The following is a 17,601-nucleotide window of genomic DNA, read 5'->3' on the forward strand; positions in this document are numbered from 1 at the left end:
GAAGAAGAAGAAGAAGAAGAAGAAGAAGAAGAAGAAGAAGAAGAAGAAGAAGAAGAAGAAGAAGAAGAAGAAGAAGAAGAAAAAGAAAAAGAAGAAGAAGAAGATGAAGAAGAAGAAGAAGAAGAAGAAGAAGAAGAAGGAGAAGGAGAAGAAGGAGAAGAAGGGGAAGAAGAAGGAGAAGAAGAAGGAGAAGAAGGAGAATAAGGGGGAGAAGAAGGAGAAAAAGAAGAAGAAGAAGGAGAAAATCTCCTCTCCTGTATCGCTCGCGGTCCGTAGCGGCGACTCAGCGGCTAAACGCTTCAACTCCAATTGACGTCTAGATCAAAGTGTGAATACGGGGAGACGCAGAGCGGGGAGGTTACAGGGTGACGATGTTCCGGGGGCCGTTTGAACCAGAAAAACCGACAAGGCCATGAAATTACATTATGAATCAGGATCACAGAGGGTCAGGCGTGTCGCGTCGGGGACGCCTGATTGTACAGCTGTCCCCTCCGGCTAGAGGACGAGAAGAGAAGGGGGACAGGCGTCTGCCACCAGCCTCAGCACTCCTCCCCACGCGGAAAGAAAAAGTCCCTGAAACGATTCTAGCCCTGGACTCACGGGTTCACAGGGTACCGACAGCTCGGAGTATATCCGAGGGCAAGAGGAGGAGAGGAGAGCATTCAGCTCTTCTGTCGTTGCGAGCGCCGGAGACCTGAAGACATTGTGCGGTGACGTAAAGGAGAAATAAAAAGAAGAGCTATTAGGAACAATCCAGACGTTTATAATGAGGGCGTAAAATTCAATGAAAGAAAGATAATGAGTCCTTGATGCATCCACTGTCTTGTGATTTATATAGAACGAGAGAGTGTGTGTGTGTGTGTGAGATTGTCTCGATAATGGGGTGTTAATCCCGAGGAGCCGCACATGCTCAGCTCAAGGCGGGTGGAATTGAAAGCCAATGGAGTCTCTTAAGTGAATTAAGTTGCTTTCAGTCACGCCCCGTCACAGTCGGCACCGTCACTGAGCAAACTGTGAGTTCAACTTCATTAACACAACTTAACGTATAGGTGTGTGTGTGTGTGTGTGTGTGTGTGTGTGTGTGTGTGTGTGTGTGTGTGTGTGTGTGAGAGCGTGTGTGTGTGTCTGTGAGAGAGAGAGAGAGAGAGATAAAGAGAAAGTGCATTTGTGAGTGAGTATGTGCATGTAAGAGAGAGATAGAGAGAGAGGAGAGAGAGAAAGAGTGAGAGGGAGTGAGAGAGAAAGAAAGAGAGAAAGAATGAGAGAAAGAGAGAGTGTGAGAGAGATAGAGAGAGAGTAAGAGCATGTGCCTGCATGCATTTGCATATGGGTGTATGATTAAAAGAGCATGCATGTTTTTACGTGCATATATATGATGCATGCTATACCATGGTCAAAACCCACCTTTTTCACCAAAATAATAATCCATATTGTAGTATGACTGGTGTATTATGTCCGTCCGTTCTCTATCTGCTTGGTTGGCCTGCATGTATTTCTTTCTGTTTTCGTATTGTTCCCGTCTTTCTGTTTTTCTTTTTTCCCGGGCTGCACCCCGGGCCGATGTAGCTATTAGTTGAGAGGTGCAATATAAATAAATGTATCATATCATATGATATAGTCTAAAATTATGATCAGAGGTGTGGGTACATGCGCATATAGGATTAAAACTGGTTTAATTAACGTCTCCGGCGCCTAAGCTCCTGTAGCCGGAAGCCTCTTACTGAGGCAACACTAGGAGTCAAGCCGATAATAGAGCTGAACATCAGCTGCAGCACACAGGGTGTCTGGAAAAGTAGTGGAAAAAAGTTTTTACTTTTAATTAACAACTTGACAGAATTATAATTACATGGACACTGTGTGATGGTGAGTTTCATTCTCACACATACGAGCAGATTTAATTATATACTGTATATTACGCGTGTGTGTGTTGTGTGTGTGTTGTGTGTGTCTTCCCACACATGAATGCTGATTAGAGCTACAGTACGTGCATGTGTGCGTGTGTCCTTCCTACACATAAGGGTTCATTACACTGTATGTGCCTGTGTGTGGTTGTGTGTCTATGTTTGTTGTGGTAGGTGAAAAAGTTGGTACCAGCCTCTATATTTCAGTGGTGATTATGCTGATAGCTGATAGGTGGGTGTACTATAACCAGGTATAGTTATGTGTGTGTGTGTGTGTGTGTGTGTGTGTGTGTGTGTGTGTGTGTGTGTGTGTGTATGTGTGCGTGCATCCGTACGGGGGTGTGTGTGTGTCTGCGTGCGTCCGTGCGGGTGTGTGTGTGTGTGTGTGTGTGTGTGTGTGTGTGTGTGGGTGTTTGTGTGTGAGTCTAGGTGTGTGTGTGTGTGTGTGTGTGTGTGTGTGTGGGTGCGTGCGTGCATGTGTGTGTATGTGTGTGTGTGTGTGTATTTGTGTGCGCATGTCTTACCCACGTAGAGCTGGCTAAACAGCTCGAGCCGCGTGTGGCCCTGGGGAGGGGCGGGCCGAGACGCCCGGTGAGTCATGTCCAGCTGAAGGACCGCCTCCTTCACGTTCCGCTCTGCCATCACGCGATGCCATTGGTCGTCGTTGAGGGGCGTCGGTGACTGCACCGTGAGCTCCACGGGTCCGTTTCCCACGTCAAACGAGAAGGAGACGACGGTGGTGGCTGCGGGGTGAGGGGGGGGGGGGGGGTGGGGTGGAGAGAGAGAGAGAGAGAGGGAGTGAGAGAGAGAGAGAGAGAGAGAGAGAGAGAGCGGCGAGAGAGAGGGAAAGGGAGAGATAGAGAGAAACGAGAGAAAGGGGGAGAGAGAGTGAGGGAGATAGAGAGGGAGGGAGAGAGGATGAGAGAGAGAGAGAGGGAGAGAGAGAAGGAGAGAGAGTGTGTGTGAGAGAGGGAGAGATAGTGAGGGAGATAGAGAGAGATAAAGAGAGAAGGAGAGAGAGAGTGGGAGAGAGAGAGAGAGGGAGAGAGAGAGTCACCTGTTAATACAACAATAGGGCACCACACTGTCAGTGCAAGATGTATGAGAGAGAGAGGGGTTTGTGTTTGGGTTTGAGTGTGTGTGTGTGTGTGTGTGTGTGTGTGTGTGTGTGTGTGTGTGTGTGTGTGTGTGTGTGTGTGACGGTGACAGCCAAAAACGTTTACTGCATTTTGAAATCCTCAACAGCCATGTGTTGTCACTCTCCAACAGGGGGCACTGTTACGCCTTTTATAATTACATCAGGTATTTTACCACTGGTGTTTTTGATATTATGTGTGTGTATGTTAAACGGTAAATTAACGTGTTAATAGAGTGAACAGTTGTTGGTTGATATGATAATCCTAATCAAAGACTAGATGTGGCCTCACTACGCCACACCATGCAGGAGGTGTCATGTGTCATGTGCAGTGTAAGTACTGCAGTGTCCACACTTCCAACTGAAAATCCCTGTTACACTTCATCTCTTCGGCTGTAATCCCATTGGACAGGGCACTCTCAGTTGAAAAAGTTTCAACTTTAGGCGTGGAACGCACCGATGTCAATGTCACCTTTTTGTCGACAGACCAATCAAATCAACCGAGGGGAGGGATTAGAAATCTGAGATATACAAAGGACAAATCGACAGCAAAACAACCAATCGATAACGAAGAAGCTAATTTTGGCAGTTTCCGACGACCAAGATGTGAACAGCAACGCTTGGAGGTCTGTGAGTAGTAATGTATGTAATGTATGTAACATTAACTGTGGCAGTATAGTGGTAATCAATGGTATCGCTCGTTGCGCCCTGTGCACTTTCCATTCTCTATGTACACTGCCATGCCCTGTGTTTGAGCGCAAGAAAAAGGCATCCAATGTAATCACAATCTCAACATTGCTCATATGTACATTGTGGCTGGATTTATTGATGGCTGGGTAATGTAGTGGTCTAAACACTTATTGTCATTGTTTTAAGAACAAGAAGTTGACTCACATTTTGAGTAAAAATAATTGCTTTTAACATGTGCAATGTTCAATGAAATAGAATAAATAATAAAATTTGTTGATTAATCCCACTGGTCACAATGGTGACCGTAATAATGTTTTTGTTATAAGGCTCTGCCAATGTTACTGAATGATGTAGCAAATGCATGTGTGTGTGTTCCGGTGTGTGTGTGTTGAGGATAATTGCATGCCAATTAAAGACCTCTGAACAGGTCCTGCATTATTATTATGTATTTCCAGCTCAATTGAAATAATAAACAAATAAATGGTCTCAATTAAATATGTGGTAGTAAAAAGAACCTGTGGGAGGATTTCAACAAGATAAATGCGACAATAGTGCAAAATATTTCACTATAATATTTAAAAAAAAAAATTATAATAATAATAATATAATATATATATATATATTTTTTTAATGCTGCCCCCTGTGCCTATGCAAATGCCCCCGCGTGCCTATGCAGGCACGCGTGCCTAGGGTTGCCTACCCCTGGTCTAAACACTGGAGCGGCTGGGTAGTGGAGAGGTATAAACACTGGAGCAGCTGGGTAATGTAGAGGTCTAAACACTGGAGCAGGTGGGTAGTGTAGAGGTCTAAACACTGGAGCAGCTGGGTAATGTAGAGGTCTAAACACTGGAGTGACTGGGTAGTGTAAAGGTCTAAACACTGGAGCGGCTGGGTAATGTAAAGGTCTAAACACTGGAGCGGCTGGGTAGTGTAAAGGTCTAAACACTGGAGCGGCTGGCTAATGTAAAGGTCTAAACACTGGAGCGGCTGGGTAGTGTAGAGGTCTAAACACTGGAGTGGCTGGGTAGTGTAGAGGTCTAAACACTGGAGTGGCTGGGTAGTGTAAAGGTCTAAACACTGGAGCGGCTGGCTAATGTAAAGGTCTAAACACTGGAGTGGCTGGGTAGTGTAAAGGTCTAAACACTGGAGCGGCTGGGTAATGTAAAGGTCTAAACACTGGAGCGGCTGGGTAGTGTAAAGGTCTAAACACTGGAGCGGCTGGGTAATGTAGAGGTCTAAACACTGGAGTGGCTGGGTAGTGTAGAGGTCTAAACACTGGAGTGGCTGGGTAGTGTAGAGGTCTAAACACTGGAGCGGCTGGCTAATGTAAAGGTCTAAACACTGGAGTAGCTGGGTATTGTAAAGGTCTAAACACTGGAGTGGCTGGGTAGTGTAAAGGTCTAAACACTGGAGTGGCTGGGTAGTGTAGAGGTCTAAACACTGGAGTGGCTGTGTAGTGTAGAGGTCTAAACACTGGAGTGGCTGGGTAGTGTAGAGGTCTAATCACTGGAGTGGCTGGGTAGTGTAGAGGTCTAAACACTGGAGCGGCTGGGTAATGTAAAGGTCTAAACACTGGAGTGGCTGGGTAGTGTAGAGGTCTAAACACTGGAGTGGCTGGGTAGTGTAGAGGTCTAAACACTGGAGTGGCTGGGTAGTGTAGAGGTCTAAACACTGGAGTGGCTGGGTAGTGTAGAGGTCTAAACACTGGAGTGGCTGGGTAGTGTAGGGGTCTAAGCACTGGAGCAGGTGGGTAGTGTAAAGGTCTAAACACTGGAGTGGCTGGGTAATGTAGAGGTCTAAACACTGGAGTGGCTGGGTAATGTAAAGGTCTAAACACTGGAGTGGCTGGGTAATGTAGAGGTCTAAACACTGGGGTCGCTGGGTAATGTAGAGCAGTGGTTCCCAAAGTCGGGGTCGCGACCCAAAGGTGGGCCGCGAGCAGCCACGGGTGGGCCGCAAGATGATTATTTTTTTTTTTTTTTTTTTTTTGTAAGGCCACTGAACTTAGAATCAGGCCAGGACAGTGTTTCTAGTTGTATTCTAAAATTCTATTCTATTGTATTCTAAAATGTGACTATATGGTTTTATATTAACTTAATAAATAAACAAAAACGAAAAATCTACTTATTTCAACGAACATTTCAAACTAAATAACAGATTATGCACATAAAACGCTGAAAACAACCGAAGCAACAATAGTATTTTAATGAGGCTATTATTATCATTATTATTTTGCAACAAGTTAGCCCTCTCATAAATAGCACATATAAATTAATAACTAACTTGAACTAACTTAATAGGATTGAAGTGATATTTGGCTTAAAAAATATTTCGCCTGGCAAAAAAGAAAAAAAAAAGAAAAGCCTGACGATGTGCATTGGGCCGCAGCTCTCTGACGCCTTATTTTCTGGGTCCTGGCCTGAAAAGTTTGGGAACCTCTGATGTAGAGGTCTAAACACTGGAGTGGCTGGGTAGTGTAGAGGTCTAAACACTGGGGTCGCTGGGTAATGTAGAGGTCAAAGCACTCGCCTACCACCGCAGAGACCTGAGTTAAATTCCTGGCAGCGGTACCTCCGGTTTGGTCATTCGTGAATGCAATTGGCAATGTTTGGGGTTATTAGTCCTGGTCGCTGCAACAGAGACTCCTACTGGTCAGTCGGGGAGGGAATAGTGAAAACCTCTGCTTGTGTGTTACACTCCAAACTCCCATCTGTCAGGAAAAAAACGGCTGGTGACACCATACGTATCGGAGGAGGCAGACGACAGTAGGGCAGCGCCACCACTACGCAGGAAGTTGCCACAACAACTAAATTGGAGTGATTCTAATTACAATGTGAGTCTCGCCACCTCGAGATGCAGTCCCGCTCATCGCATCACAATTCAGGCAAAATACGATTTGGGGCAATCAAGACCTGTCCTGGCGTGATCGGATAATAAAAGCCCAAAGATAAAAACGAAAGACAGAGACATAGAGAGAGAGAGAGAGAGAGATAGAGAGGTTCAGAGGAGTAGCAGCATGTATCCAAAGCCAACAGCTGTTTAGCTTTCACTCTGCTGATCCCTGCGCACACTCCTAACACAGAGAGTTGGAGAGCGTTTTAATGTCATATCTGCCCCAAGAGGAAGTGTTTCCTCTATCCTTTTGAGTTTACAAATACAAACTGAAAATGGCATCCATGGAAATGGTGAACGCAGCCATACAAGTACGTAACAGTGGGTTTACTTGCACAGAAAAGATGACTTTTCTGATAACTCTATCTCACATGTGTCAGACATGCTTCATATTTGGGTATGTATACATTTAATTCAAAGTCATCACTACAATATCAGCATGTTCTTTCAAACCCACTTGCTAGCAGAGGTGAGTAAATAGAGGCCTTGCATGGAATGTTGTTGGAATGTGTCGTTATCTTTCTTCCAGTATGGCCACCTGTAACCATTGGTAACCACTTTCAAAAGAAAATACCACATTTGTCTGCAGTGGTAGAGTAGGTAAAAAGCATAATATTACGGTTCTACTGTGATTTGTTAACGAGATCCAGTAATAAGACACCAACTATTAAGTTTTTGTTTCTCATATCAAACATTGCAATCGTCGTTTGGCACAAGTACAAAACAATGGTTGCTATGTTACAGCCAGCCATGTTGGAAGACAAGGGAACTACACAAACATCAACAAACAGCTCTGCCTGGCGTTGTGTTCTATTTATTTGTGGCTGTATCTGAATCAGATACGTAGAATCATAAGATGATGATGGGTCAGCGTCATCATAGAAGCATTTGGAAATGGTTCCCCCCGCAACCACTGGGAGACGAATTGTATTGTAAGAAGTAACTGAGTTAGAATGTTGGGGATCTTCTTATTATTCTAGTCAGATACTATAGAATCTTTTTTACTCAGTGACATCTTGTAGGCAAAACTATGCTTAAGTTTGTGTGGATGTTTTGAGTTTAAATAAAATAATTAGCTCTCAAAATGTCCTGCAGTGAGCAGTGAGCACGCTTTCGTCTCCTCCAGGCTGGACTATTGCAACGCACTCCTCATCGGGATCCCTAGCAAGAACATCCAGAAGCAGATCACCACTGGCTTCCTGTCTCTCTCAGGTTAAATACGACCACATCACCCCCCATCCTCAGATCACTCCACTGGCTTCCTGTCTCTCTCAGGTTAAATACGACCACATCACCCCCCATCCTCAGATCACTCCACTGGCTTCCTGTCTCTCTCAGGTTAAATACGACCACATCACCCCCCATCCTCAGATCACTCCACTGGCTTCCTGTCTCTCTCAGGTTAAATACGACCACATCACCCCCCATCCTCAGATCACTCCACTGGCTTCCTGTCTCTCTCAGGTTAAATACGACCACATCACCCCCCATCCTCAGATCACTCCACTGGCTTCCTGTCTCTCTCAGGTTAAATATGACCACATCACCCCCCATCCTCAGATCACTCCACTGGCTTCCTGTATCTCTCAGGTTAAATACGACCACATCACCCCCCATCCTCAGATCACTCCACTGGCTTCCTGTCTCTCTCAGGTTAAATACGACCACATCACCCCCCATCCTCAGATCACTCCACTGGCTTCCTGTCTCTCTCAGGTTAAATACGACCATATCACCCCCCATCCTCAGATCACTCCACTGGCTTCCTGTCTCTCTCAGGTTAAATACAACAACATCACCCCCCATCCTCAGATTACTCCACTCACTCCCTGTCTCTCTCAGGTTGAGTACAAGGTCTCCCTCCTCACCTAACAGTGTATCCATGGCAACGCTCTCCCCGACCATCTGAGGACACCACTGACTGTGGATGCTTTTAAACGTGGCTTAAAAACACACCTTTTTACTAGAGCTTTTTCTTTAAATCCTGATATGCTTCTTTTTTTATCTGTTTCATTAAATGTTTTTATGTTATGTTTAATGTAAAGTGTAATATAAATGTATTATTCATATTATTATTAGAGCTGGGTCAGGATATTTAATGTTGCCTACTTGGTTGGACAGCTGGTTCTGGATGAGGCTAAGCTAATAGCCCAGTCCTGCAGGCATTATGCGCAACCCTACACCGCCGCCATGCAGGCCTTGCAGCGCCAATATGGACAGCCGCATCAACTTGCACAAAGCGAGATTGCAGCAATACTGAACGCTCCTGATCTCAAAGCAGGAGATACCAAAGCATTCCAGAGCTTCGTCCATAGCATCCACTTGCTAGTGGGAATGCTGACGTCGCTGGAAGGACCTAACGGGATGGAAGTCATGCCGACCGGCCATGTGGATCGGCTCCTGTGTAAGTTCCCTAAGCAATTAAGGGACGGCTTTGTGGAGCATCTACTGGTTCGAGGTCGCCTCAACACGATTAGCCTAAACCCGTACCACCTTCGAGACCTCGCCGACTGGCTCAGGGTAAAGGCGCCATCGGATAGAAGGGACACAGTTCCCTAACAGAGACAAGCAAGTTCCGCCACCCAGACCTTGCAACCAGCCTGTCTCAGTTTATCATGGCTTCGCCAAGCCTAAACAAGATGGCCCAGATGGTCTCGTGTCTCATGCTACTTCATGCTACTTTACATCTCTCAAGCCTGCACCGGAGGACCTCGATCAACACATTGAGTGTCTCCGGCAGCTTGATGTGCTTCCAGTCAGAAGTGGAAAGCTAGCAGTAAGGTCCCGTCTGGACCATGAGGTGGTGGACATCCTGGAAGCACGCATCGAGAGGGTGAAGGTTGGTGAAACACTCCGGTATGCCACGCCTCTGCTCCACATAAAGGACGCGCCACCACTGAAAGCCGCTGACGAATCAGTTAGGCCAATGCCCCATAGCACAGAGCAAAGACTGGTAGAAGATCCAGCTAAGGCTCAAATCACTGGAGCAGAGATCAAATAGCTCGATGGAGGATGTGTTACCAAGCTGGGTGAAGAAGAGGTAAATAAGTCTGACAAGTCATGGTTCACCCATCACGGGGCGGCGGCCGACTCCTCCTTACCTCAACCTAACCTGCATGACACCGAAGTCTTCCTGCTGAAGACCAGCCAGGCGGACTGCTTCCCAGAGGAATTTAAGTGTCTCAGAGCTGGAAACCCAGTACTGCCCAGTAGTAAGCTCAGTATGCTCTCACCAGAGATTAATCGTACAATGGGTCTTCTCAAAATTGGTGGACGCTCTCGTCACCTGGGCACCTCCTGTTCCACTGACATCCACCCCATAGTCCTCGATCCTGGCCATGCAGTGACAAAACTCATCAAGGATGTAGATGCCCGCTTACTCCACCCAGAGCCCGATAGGGTCTTTGCAGAGATCAGGCACCAGTACTGGGTCCTGTGGGGAAGACGGGCCATCAAGCATCGTCAGAGGACCTGCACAGGATGTAGGAAGTGGAGGTGGGAGCCGGTGGTTCCAATGATGGCAGACTTACCTCCTGCCCGGTCGCAGCCCCTTAAGCCGCCAATGATCAGACATCGTGGATCTGGACCCTGTGACAACAAACAGGTTACTGATTGGGCGGCGGGACGTCCTACGCTCCGGACCCGACTGTCGCAGACGATGACAATCCAGAGACCTCCGTAGCCTCTTAGGGAATTTGACTGTTTACATAATAGCTATGCTATTCTGGGGGTGGCTGTTGTAAATTCCCCGCTATTTGTTATGCTGTGTATTGTTATTTCCATTCAGGCACTTCTTTAATGGCCCAGGGGTCCTATTATTTCTAGCCAGGCATCTCTCTGGACAGCCCAGGGGTCCTTAGTCTGGTGATTAAATGCAGTGGCCATCTTGCCGCCACATGTTTTTTCCACTGCTGTCTGCTGTCACATGAGTGTGTTCGTGAAGAAGTAAGTCATCAATAGCCTCCATACGTAATATATGTGGGTTTATGATGGGTAAAGGTCATGTATTATGCATTATACACTGCCTGCATTAGGTTGTTAGGTGACTTATGTGTATTACTATGACTGGTTGCTACTTTGTGTTATGTTTGGTCCATGCGGCTAATTGATGCTAATGCTATGCTAATGTGAATATGCTATATAGCATTGTTTCAGTTATGTATATATTCTAGATGTCAGCATGTTATGACTAAGTATGTATTCTGCTAATTCCTTGTGTATTCTGCATATGTGTTGCAGAAACCACTCAATACCACCCACTCAATATCTCACTATTTCATCCAGCCTTACAACCTGGATGGAAATCACTCAGCATTTGACCAGTTTTAAACAAAATCATGGAAAAGTGTGTTTTTGCACAAATCCAAGAATATTTTCAGTTTAACAGTCTGGCTACAGAGTCTCAACATGCATACAGAACTGGTCACTCCACATTGACTGCTCTAGTTCAGATGACTGACGACTGGCTCAGAGCTATTGATAACTCCATGATAGTGGGAGCTGTGTTTTTAAATTTCAGTGCTGCATTTGATGTGCTTGACCATTCTCTCTTGATTGATAAACTTAAATGTTATGGTTCTAATCCCCTGGCTTTGATGTGGATGCAGAGTTATCTGTCCTCCAGATCTCAGCAGGTTTATTTGAATGGCAGCCTGTCTAGTAGTAGAAGTTTGGAGTGTGGTGTTCCACAGGGGAGTTCCCTAGGGCCTCTGCTCTACTCAGTGTTCACCAATGACCTACCGTGGGCTACTAAGAATGCCAAATTGGTCCAATATGCAGATGATTCTACCTTGTATTATGCTTCTCCATCAAATGGTATGCTTAATGAGGTCCTGAGCAGAGAACTTAATGATGTGAATGATTGGATAGTAGCTAACAGGCTTGTACTGAACATCTCTAAGACAAAAAGCATGGTGTTTGGATCGAGGCATGGGTTGTCTTGTAACCCAAAGCTTATTTTAAATTCATGTAACTCCATCGTTAAGCAAGTTGAAAGCGTTAAGCTCCTTGGAGTGACACTGGATAGTACTCTATCTTGGTCAAACCACATCACTAACATTGTCTCAAAGATGGGAAGAGCTGTAGGCATTGTTAGAAAATGTGCTTCTTTTGTTGATCGTCCTCTTCTACGTCAGATTATTCAGAGTCTAGTCCTGTGTCATGTTGATTATTGTTCTGTGATCTGGTCATCTGCCACCAAAGGTGAGATCAGGAGACTACAGGTAGTCCAGAACAGGGCAGCACGGTTGGCTTTGGGTTGCTCACTAAGGTACAATGTCAACCGTATGCATGCTGGTCTCTCCTGGCTCACAGTTGAAAAAAGGTTATTGTCTAACTCACTTGTATTGTGTAAATCAGTCATTAACAGTAAGACTCCATATTTTGTGTTTGAGCAACTTGTTTACAGAAGCTCTATACAAGACCATAATACAAGAGGGGCCAGAAATGGTCAGTTTGTACTCCCTCGTCCTAGAACCAATGCTTTAAAGCCGTCTTTTATTTATAGGTGCATAACACTCTGGAACAACCGACCTAGTTATCTCTACACTTTTAGTAAATCGATTTAAAAAAAAAAACTCAAATCTCAATTACAGCTGTTGCCTTAATGTGTATTGCATTTGTGTATGGGTTTTTGCCTATTAGCCTACAAGTTCTCATTTTGTATCTTTAAAAATTGATATTTATTGTATGTTTTTAGTTAATTGTTTTGTTTTTTATTTCTATCTATAGCATCTGTGAAAGTAGCTTATTTGCTATATACTAAATCCTTGTTTTTATCTTTTGTATTGATCTATGCATTAACTGTTTTATGTATTGTGTTGTGTGGACCCCAGGAAGACTAGCTGGGAGCCATGGCACCAGCTAATGGGGATCCTTAATAAAAACAAAAACAAACCTCACTCAATTCCTCACTGTTCATCCAGCCTTACAAACTGGATGAAAACCACTCACTCAATAATTGGCCAGATTCACCCAATACCATTCTCATCCTTGTGTGGATGCTCATTGTTTCATTCAGCCTTACGAACTTGATGGAAATCACCTGTACTGAAGAAACCCTATCTTTGATCCTTTGATACCAACATTAAACTACAAAGGACTGTTCTTTGGTGTCTGTGTCCGCTCTCTGACCGGGGTGTGCTGTTGTGGATGAAGTGGCTCCAGCAAACAACATTACAACACGTTATATCTTCAATAATTATTGCACTCAGCTGTCAATAACTCCAGGGACATTCTGAACGAAAGCCTTAACCCTTTTCCCGCCAATCACGTCGTACGACGGGTTTCAAGTTCATGCGAATTCTGCCAATAACGGCGTATGACGTGTTTCAAGTTCACATTTCATATTTTCGTCATGGTATTCATATTTCACTCACGGAGCCTTGTCATATGCTGCGGGAGCCATCACAACTCTGCAACGCTTCAATACTGCCACCTGGTGGCTGATCGGCGAGTTGCAACCGGAAGTGGATCTCTTGTGATCCCGGTGCGTCTGCCTATTCCGTCCGGCCACTCGTTTATCGTCGCGGGACTCAATACACACACCGTGGATATGGATCCGTTGCCATAACTCAATAATCCACATGATTTGGGCGTATATTAGTATGATACAAACCGGAACTGGATCGCATCGATCCACATCACATAACTGGGATCTGTTTTCTCCACTCTCATCGCCCAACGGTACGAGGAGACTGACGTGAGTTTCAGCGTTTTTCTTTATCATTTTCGATACAAACTGCTCTGATCTATATATCACCCATCATTTAACGTTAGTCACGGAATTATAAACGACCCCCCCCCCCCCCCCTCCCCCCCCCTCCGTTCACCCGTGGATGATCAGTCATAACGTTTAGGACCATGTACAGTTGACATTTTTAATATAACGTTGATCGGTATCAAACGGCATTTGATAATCTAATATATGCATTTATGTCTATATCTCACATTCTAGGAAATATTGCAGAAAACGATAAAAACATATTTATACTCTAGACGGTATTTTCGTATGAATGTGTGAATGAAAAAGTAAAACGTTCCTACATCCTGAACGATAGCTAATCGATGTTGAATGGGCCATAGTAATGTCAATTTAGCAATACAATTTAAAAAGTTATAGCCCTGCAAAGAAGGTGAACATCTCCATAGACTTACAGTACTGGCAGAGAATGGTTTAGGATGATCAAAGTGGTGGCAGAGAATGGGTTAACCAGGTGAAGGTAAATTAATGCACAGACAGGTCATCGGGACAGGTCACATGGTCTCATGTCACACTGTACCTGGAGTGACATGTCCCTGGAGACGTCCAGAGACGAAACGTCATCTTTCTTTTTACAAATGGTAAAAGAGTCTATCTATCTAACGTTAGAGCATCTTTAGAGCAGAATCTGATGAAGAGAAGTGTTTTTTTGTGTGTAATTCATTAATAAAATAGTGTCAATGTAAGGCTACATTCACACTGCAAGCCTTAGTGCTCTATTCTGATTTATTGCTCAGATCAGATTTTCTTTGTTCAATAAATTGGCCAAGATCAGATTCCAGTGTGAACTGGTCACGCTCCTGAACGGACCCGAATGCGCAAATGAACAATAAAGAAGATTGACATAAACATCTCTGATACATTTCAATCTAGAGTGACATAAAAGTTCCATTACTGTTCAGACTGAGGTCACATTGCAAATCTGACCTGTATCTGATTTAGGACCACATATGAAAATGGCCCAAATCGGAATTGAAAAGATCAGATACCAGAAATCTGATTTGGGCCACTTCTGCCTGCAGTGTAAACGTAGCCTATGTATCCTGGTGTGCACTGGAATATAGTATTTTGTTTACCCTGCACCAGCTGACACCCCCATCTGTCTGTCTGTCTGTCTGTCTGTCTGTCTGTCTGTCTGTCTGTCTGTCTGTCTGTCTGTCTGTCTGTCTGTCTGTCTGTCTGTCTGTCTGTCTGTCTGTCTGTCTGTCTGTCTGTCTGTCTGTCTGTCTGTCTGTCTGTCTGTCTGTCTGTCTGTCTGTCTGTCTCTCCTTCTTTCCTTCCCTCCCTCCCTCCCTCCTTCCATCCTTCCTTGCTCCCTCCATTGCAGTGTGTCTTCAAATATGAGTGGGAGGGATACCCTCGCTAACCAGAAATCACCCCAGCGGTGGCATCTGACACCCACATCTATAAACACACGCACGCACGCACTCACACTCACACTCACACTCACACACACACACACACACACACACACACACACACACACACACACACACACACACACACACACACACACACACACACACACACACACACACACACACACACAGAGAGAGACACACATTGGCTTTAACTCTGACAGGCTTTAGTAAGCTGAATAAATGGTGTCTATATGCATAGTACAAGTGTGTGGGGGCGAGAGGGGAGACATCCGTTACTTTAAATGCTGAACAAAAGCCAAACATGTATCAAAATGTTGCCTGAAATACTGCTGAATTGGTGTGTGTGTATGTGTGTGTGTGGGTGCATGTCTGGGCGTGTTGCCTATATGTCTATCTGTCTTGTGTGTGTGTGTGTGTGTGTGTGTGTGTGTGTGTGTGTGTGTGTGTGTGTGTGTGTGTGTGTGTGTGTGTGTGTTGTTTTGGAACCACTATAAAGCAAGATGAATGTCCTACAACTTCCTGTTTTATTCCTCATCCCCAGGTTGAAAATGAAAACAAAAGTGCCCTCGGAGCTTAGAAGGCTGCATGCCCAGCTTAACCGATTCATTTGCATAACAGGATGGATGTGATAGGCGTGTGTGTGTGTGTGTGTGTGTGTGTGTGTGTGTGTGTGTGTGTGTGTGTCTTTGGGAGATATACTACTACTTCGGGCAGAGTCAATCCAACTGGGCTTTTATTTTGTTATTTATTTCTCTATTAATCTTTTAACATGGAGGCACACTCCGGTGCAGGGCTGCCTCTATGCCTGTACATCACAGCCTGTAAAACAGCTCTGCCCCGAGTGCCTTATGAGTCATGACTGTACCAAATCCGCACATCCATGATCAAATTGTTTTGAAAGAAAGTGTGGCAATAATTCTAAATTGCATGTATACAGAGTGTATCATAGAAGTGAAGCATGTCTGAAGCATTATGCAGTGATGTAGTTATCAGAAAGGTGAACAGACTATCGTTTTTAAGGCAAAGAAAAAATAAATAACAAAAGCCAAAACACAGATGAATCAGACAATCAGAATTAATTACAAATATTAACATTGGTCAAAACAATTCCTGGTTAAAACAATTACATTCATAAATGTATGTTTATTTATTTGGCTCCACTCAGGGGTGATGAGTAAGTAGGGTTGTCAACGAATATTATATATTCAAATTAATAATCGATTTGTAAAAAAAATTATTATAAAAAGCCTATGGATGACGGATAGGAGACACGCAATGTCATTGAGCTGAAGAACGGGCAAGTACTAATAACAACAACAACCGGTCACAAAGACAGTGGTTTGCACTCTGAGCAATCTCTTCGGAATACTTCGGATTTTGATTATTTGGTAAGCTTAGTTAGAGTTAGCAGCTAGTTAAGGTTTAGTTAAGGTTTTTAGCGTGACGTGTGTGTACAGGAATGGTGAGGATGCAAAGCATGTTAGACCATTGGACCCGTTGCTCACAGTTTTAGTTGCACATATAAACAGCGTGACTCGCAACATGAGTTGTTAACAGAGCTGTCAAACACAGGGCTGAATAGCTAGATGTATTAGCTTCTAAACTGTAAGGTCTGCGCTGCTCTGTGTCTAATATGAAATGACAATTGCACGTTGACACACCCACTACGCAAAACTATTACTCGCACACTGTAGGCCTACTCCTAAATAATTTTAGGAGCCCTGTCACACACCGACGGCGGAGGCGACCATGTAAGGTGCCACCCTGCGCATCGGGACCAGTTATGGATTAAGTGTATTGCTCAAGGACACTTCAACATGTTGCTGGGAGAAGCTGGAATCGAACCGGGAACCTTTCAATTACCAGACTACTGCTCTACCTCCTGAGCCACTGTTGCAGTAAACAATGGTATTCTGGTATTCCGTTCCCAGTTTATCCAATCAGGAGAAAGAACTCCACAATGTGGGGTGTTGGTAGCAGGAGAAACTTTTACAGTCAGCAGGTCTCCACAACCTTATATGGGTCTCTTCCTGTTTCCGCCTCACCATCACTCTGTCTACCTGGGCCGGACTACACACCTGAGACTCATCTCATCATCACTGAGCCAGGATAAGAGGCCTGCACCCCTGCACTCCTCGTCTCAGTGTTGTTTCACCTGTCTTGGTATTAGGACTCTATCTGGACCTTCCATACTATATACAGGTGCAGCTCGATAAATTAGAATATCGTGGAAAAGTTATTTCATTTCAGTAATTCAATTCAAAAAGGGAAACTCTCGTAGATTATAGATTCATTACACACAAAGTGAAATATTTCAAGCCTTTATTTGTTTTAATTTTTACAGCTCATGAAAGCCGAAAAGTCTGTATCACCAATAAACATTTTAAAATAGATGTATTTTTCTTATAGAAATGTCGGCCTTCTGAAAAGTATGTTCATGTATGTTCACTCAGTACTTGGTTGGGGCTCCTTTTGCACAAATGACTGCATCAATACAGCTAAATATATAGACTTTTCCACGATATTCTAATTTATTGAGATGCACCTGTATATATATTTATAGTGTGTTTCGTGACCTCTGTACCTGCCTTGTTCTAACCCCTGTTCTTCTGTGTGTAGGATCGCACACTTCCGGCCTACACCCCCTCCCTTGGACATCACCAGCCTGGACTATCCCCGGGATCTCATGGACACCTCTCACTCACCTGTATTCCCTCATTACCAGCCTTGTCATATGCCGGGTTATTCATTAAATACCCTAAACCGCCCCATTCTCCTGTGCCTTGTGTTCTGCTCTTGGGTTCTATAGATGCCACCCTAACAGAAACATGGCTACCAGTA

General features: G+C 44.5%; 1 protein-coding gene across 1 annotated transcript in view; it reads right to left on the reverse strand.

Moving 5' to 3' along the window:
• The window catches only part of cntnap2a (contactin associated protein 2a), a gene marked incomplete at both ends in the record, with an annotated part of 675,314 nt that overhangs the window by 138,978 nt on the left and 518,735 nt on the right, over positions 1 to 17,601 (reverse strand). The window contains 1 exon segment of the mRNA XM_084325811.1: positions 2,426 to 2,644. Coding sequence (XP_084181937.1) covers positions 2,426 to 2,644 — 219 coding nt within the window.

This window comes from Notolepis coatsorum (genome assembly GCF_963971535.1).
Source record: "Notolepis coatsorum genome assembly, chromosome: 12".
Taxonomy (NCBI): Eukaryota; Metazoa; Chordata; class Actinopteri; order Aulopiformes; family Paralepididae; genus Notolepis; species Notolepis coatsorum.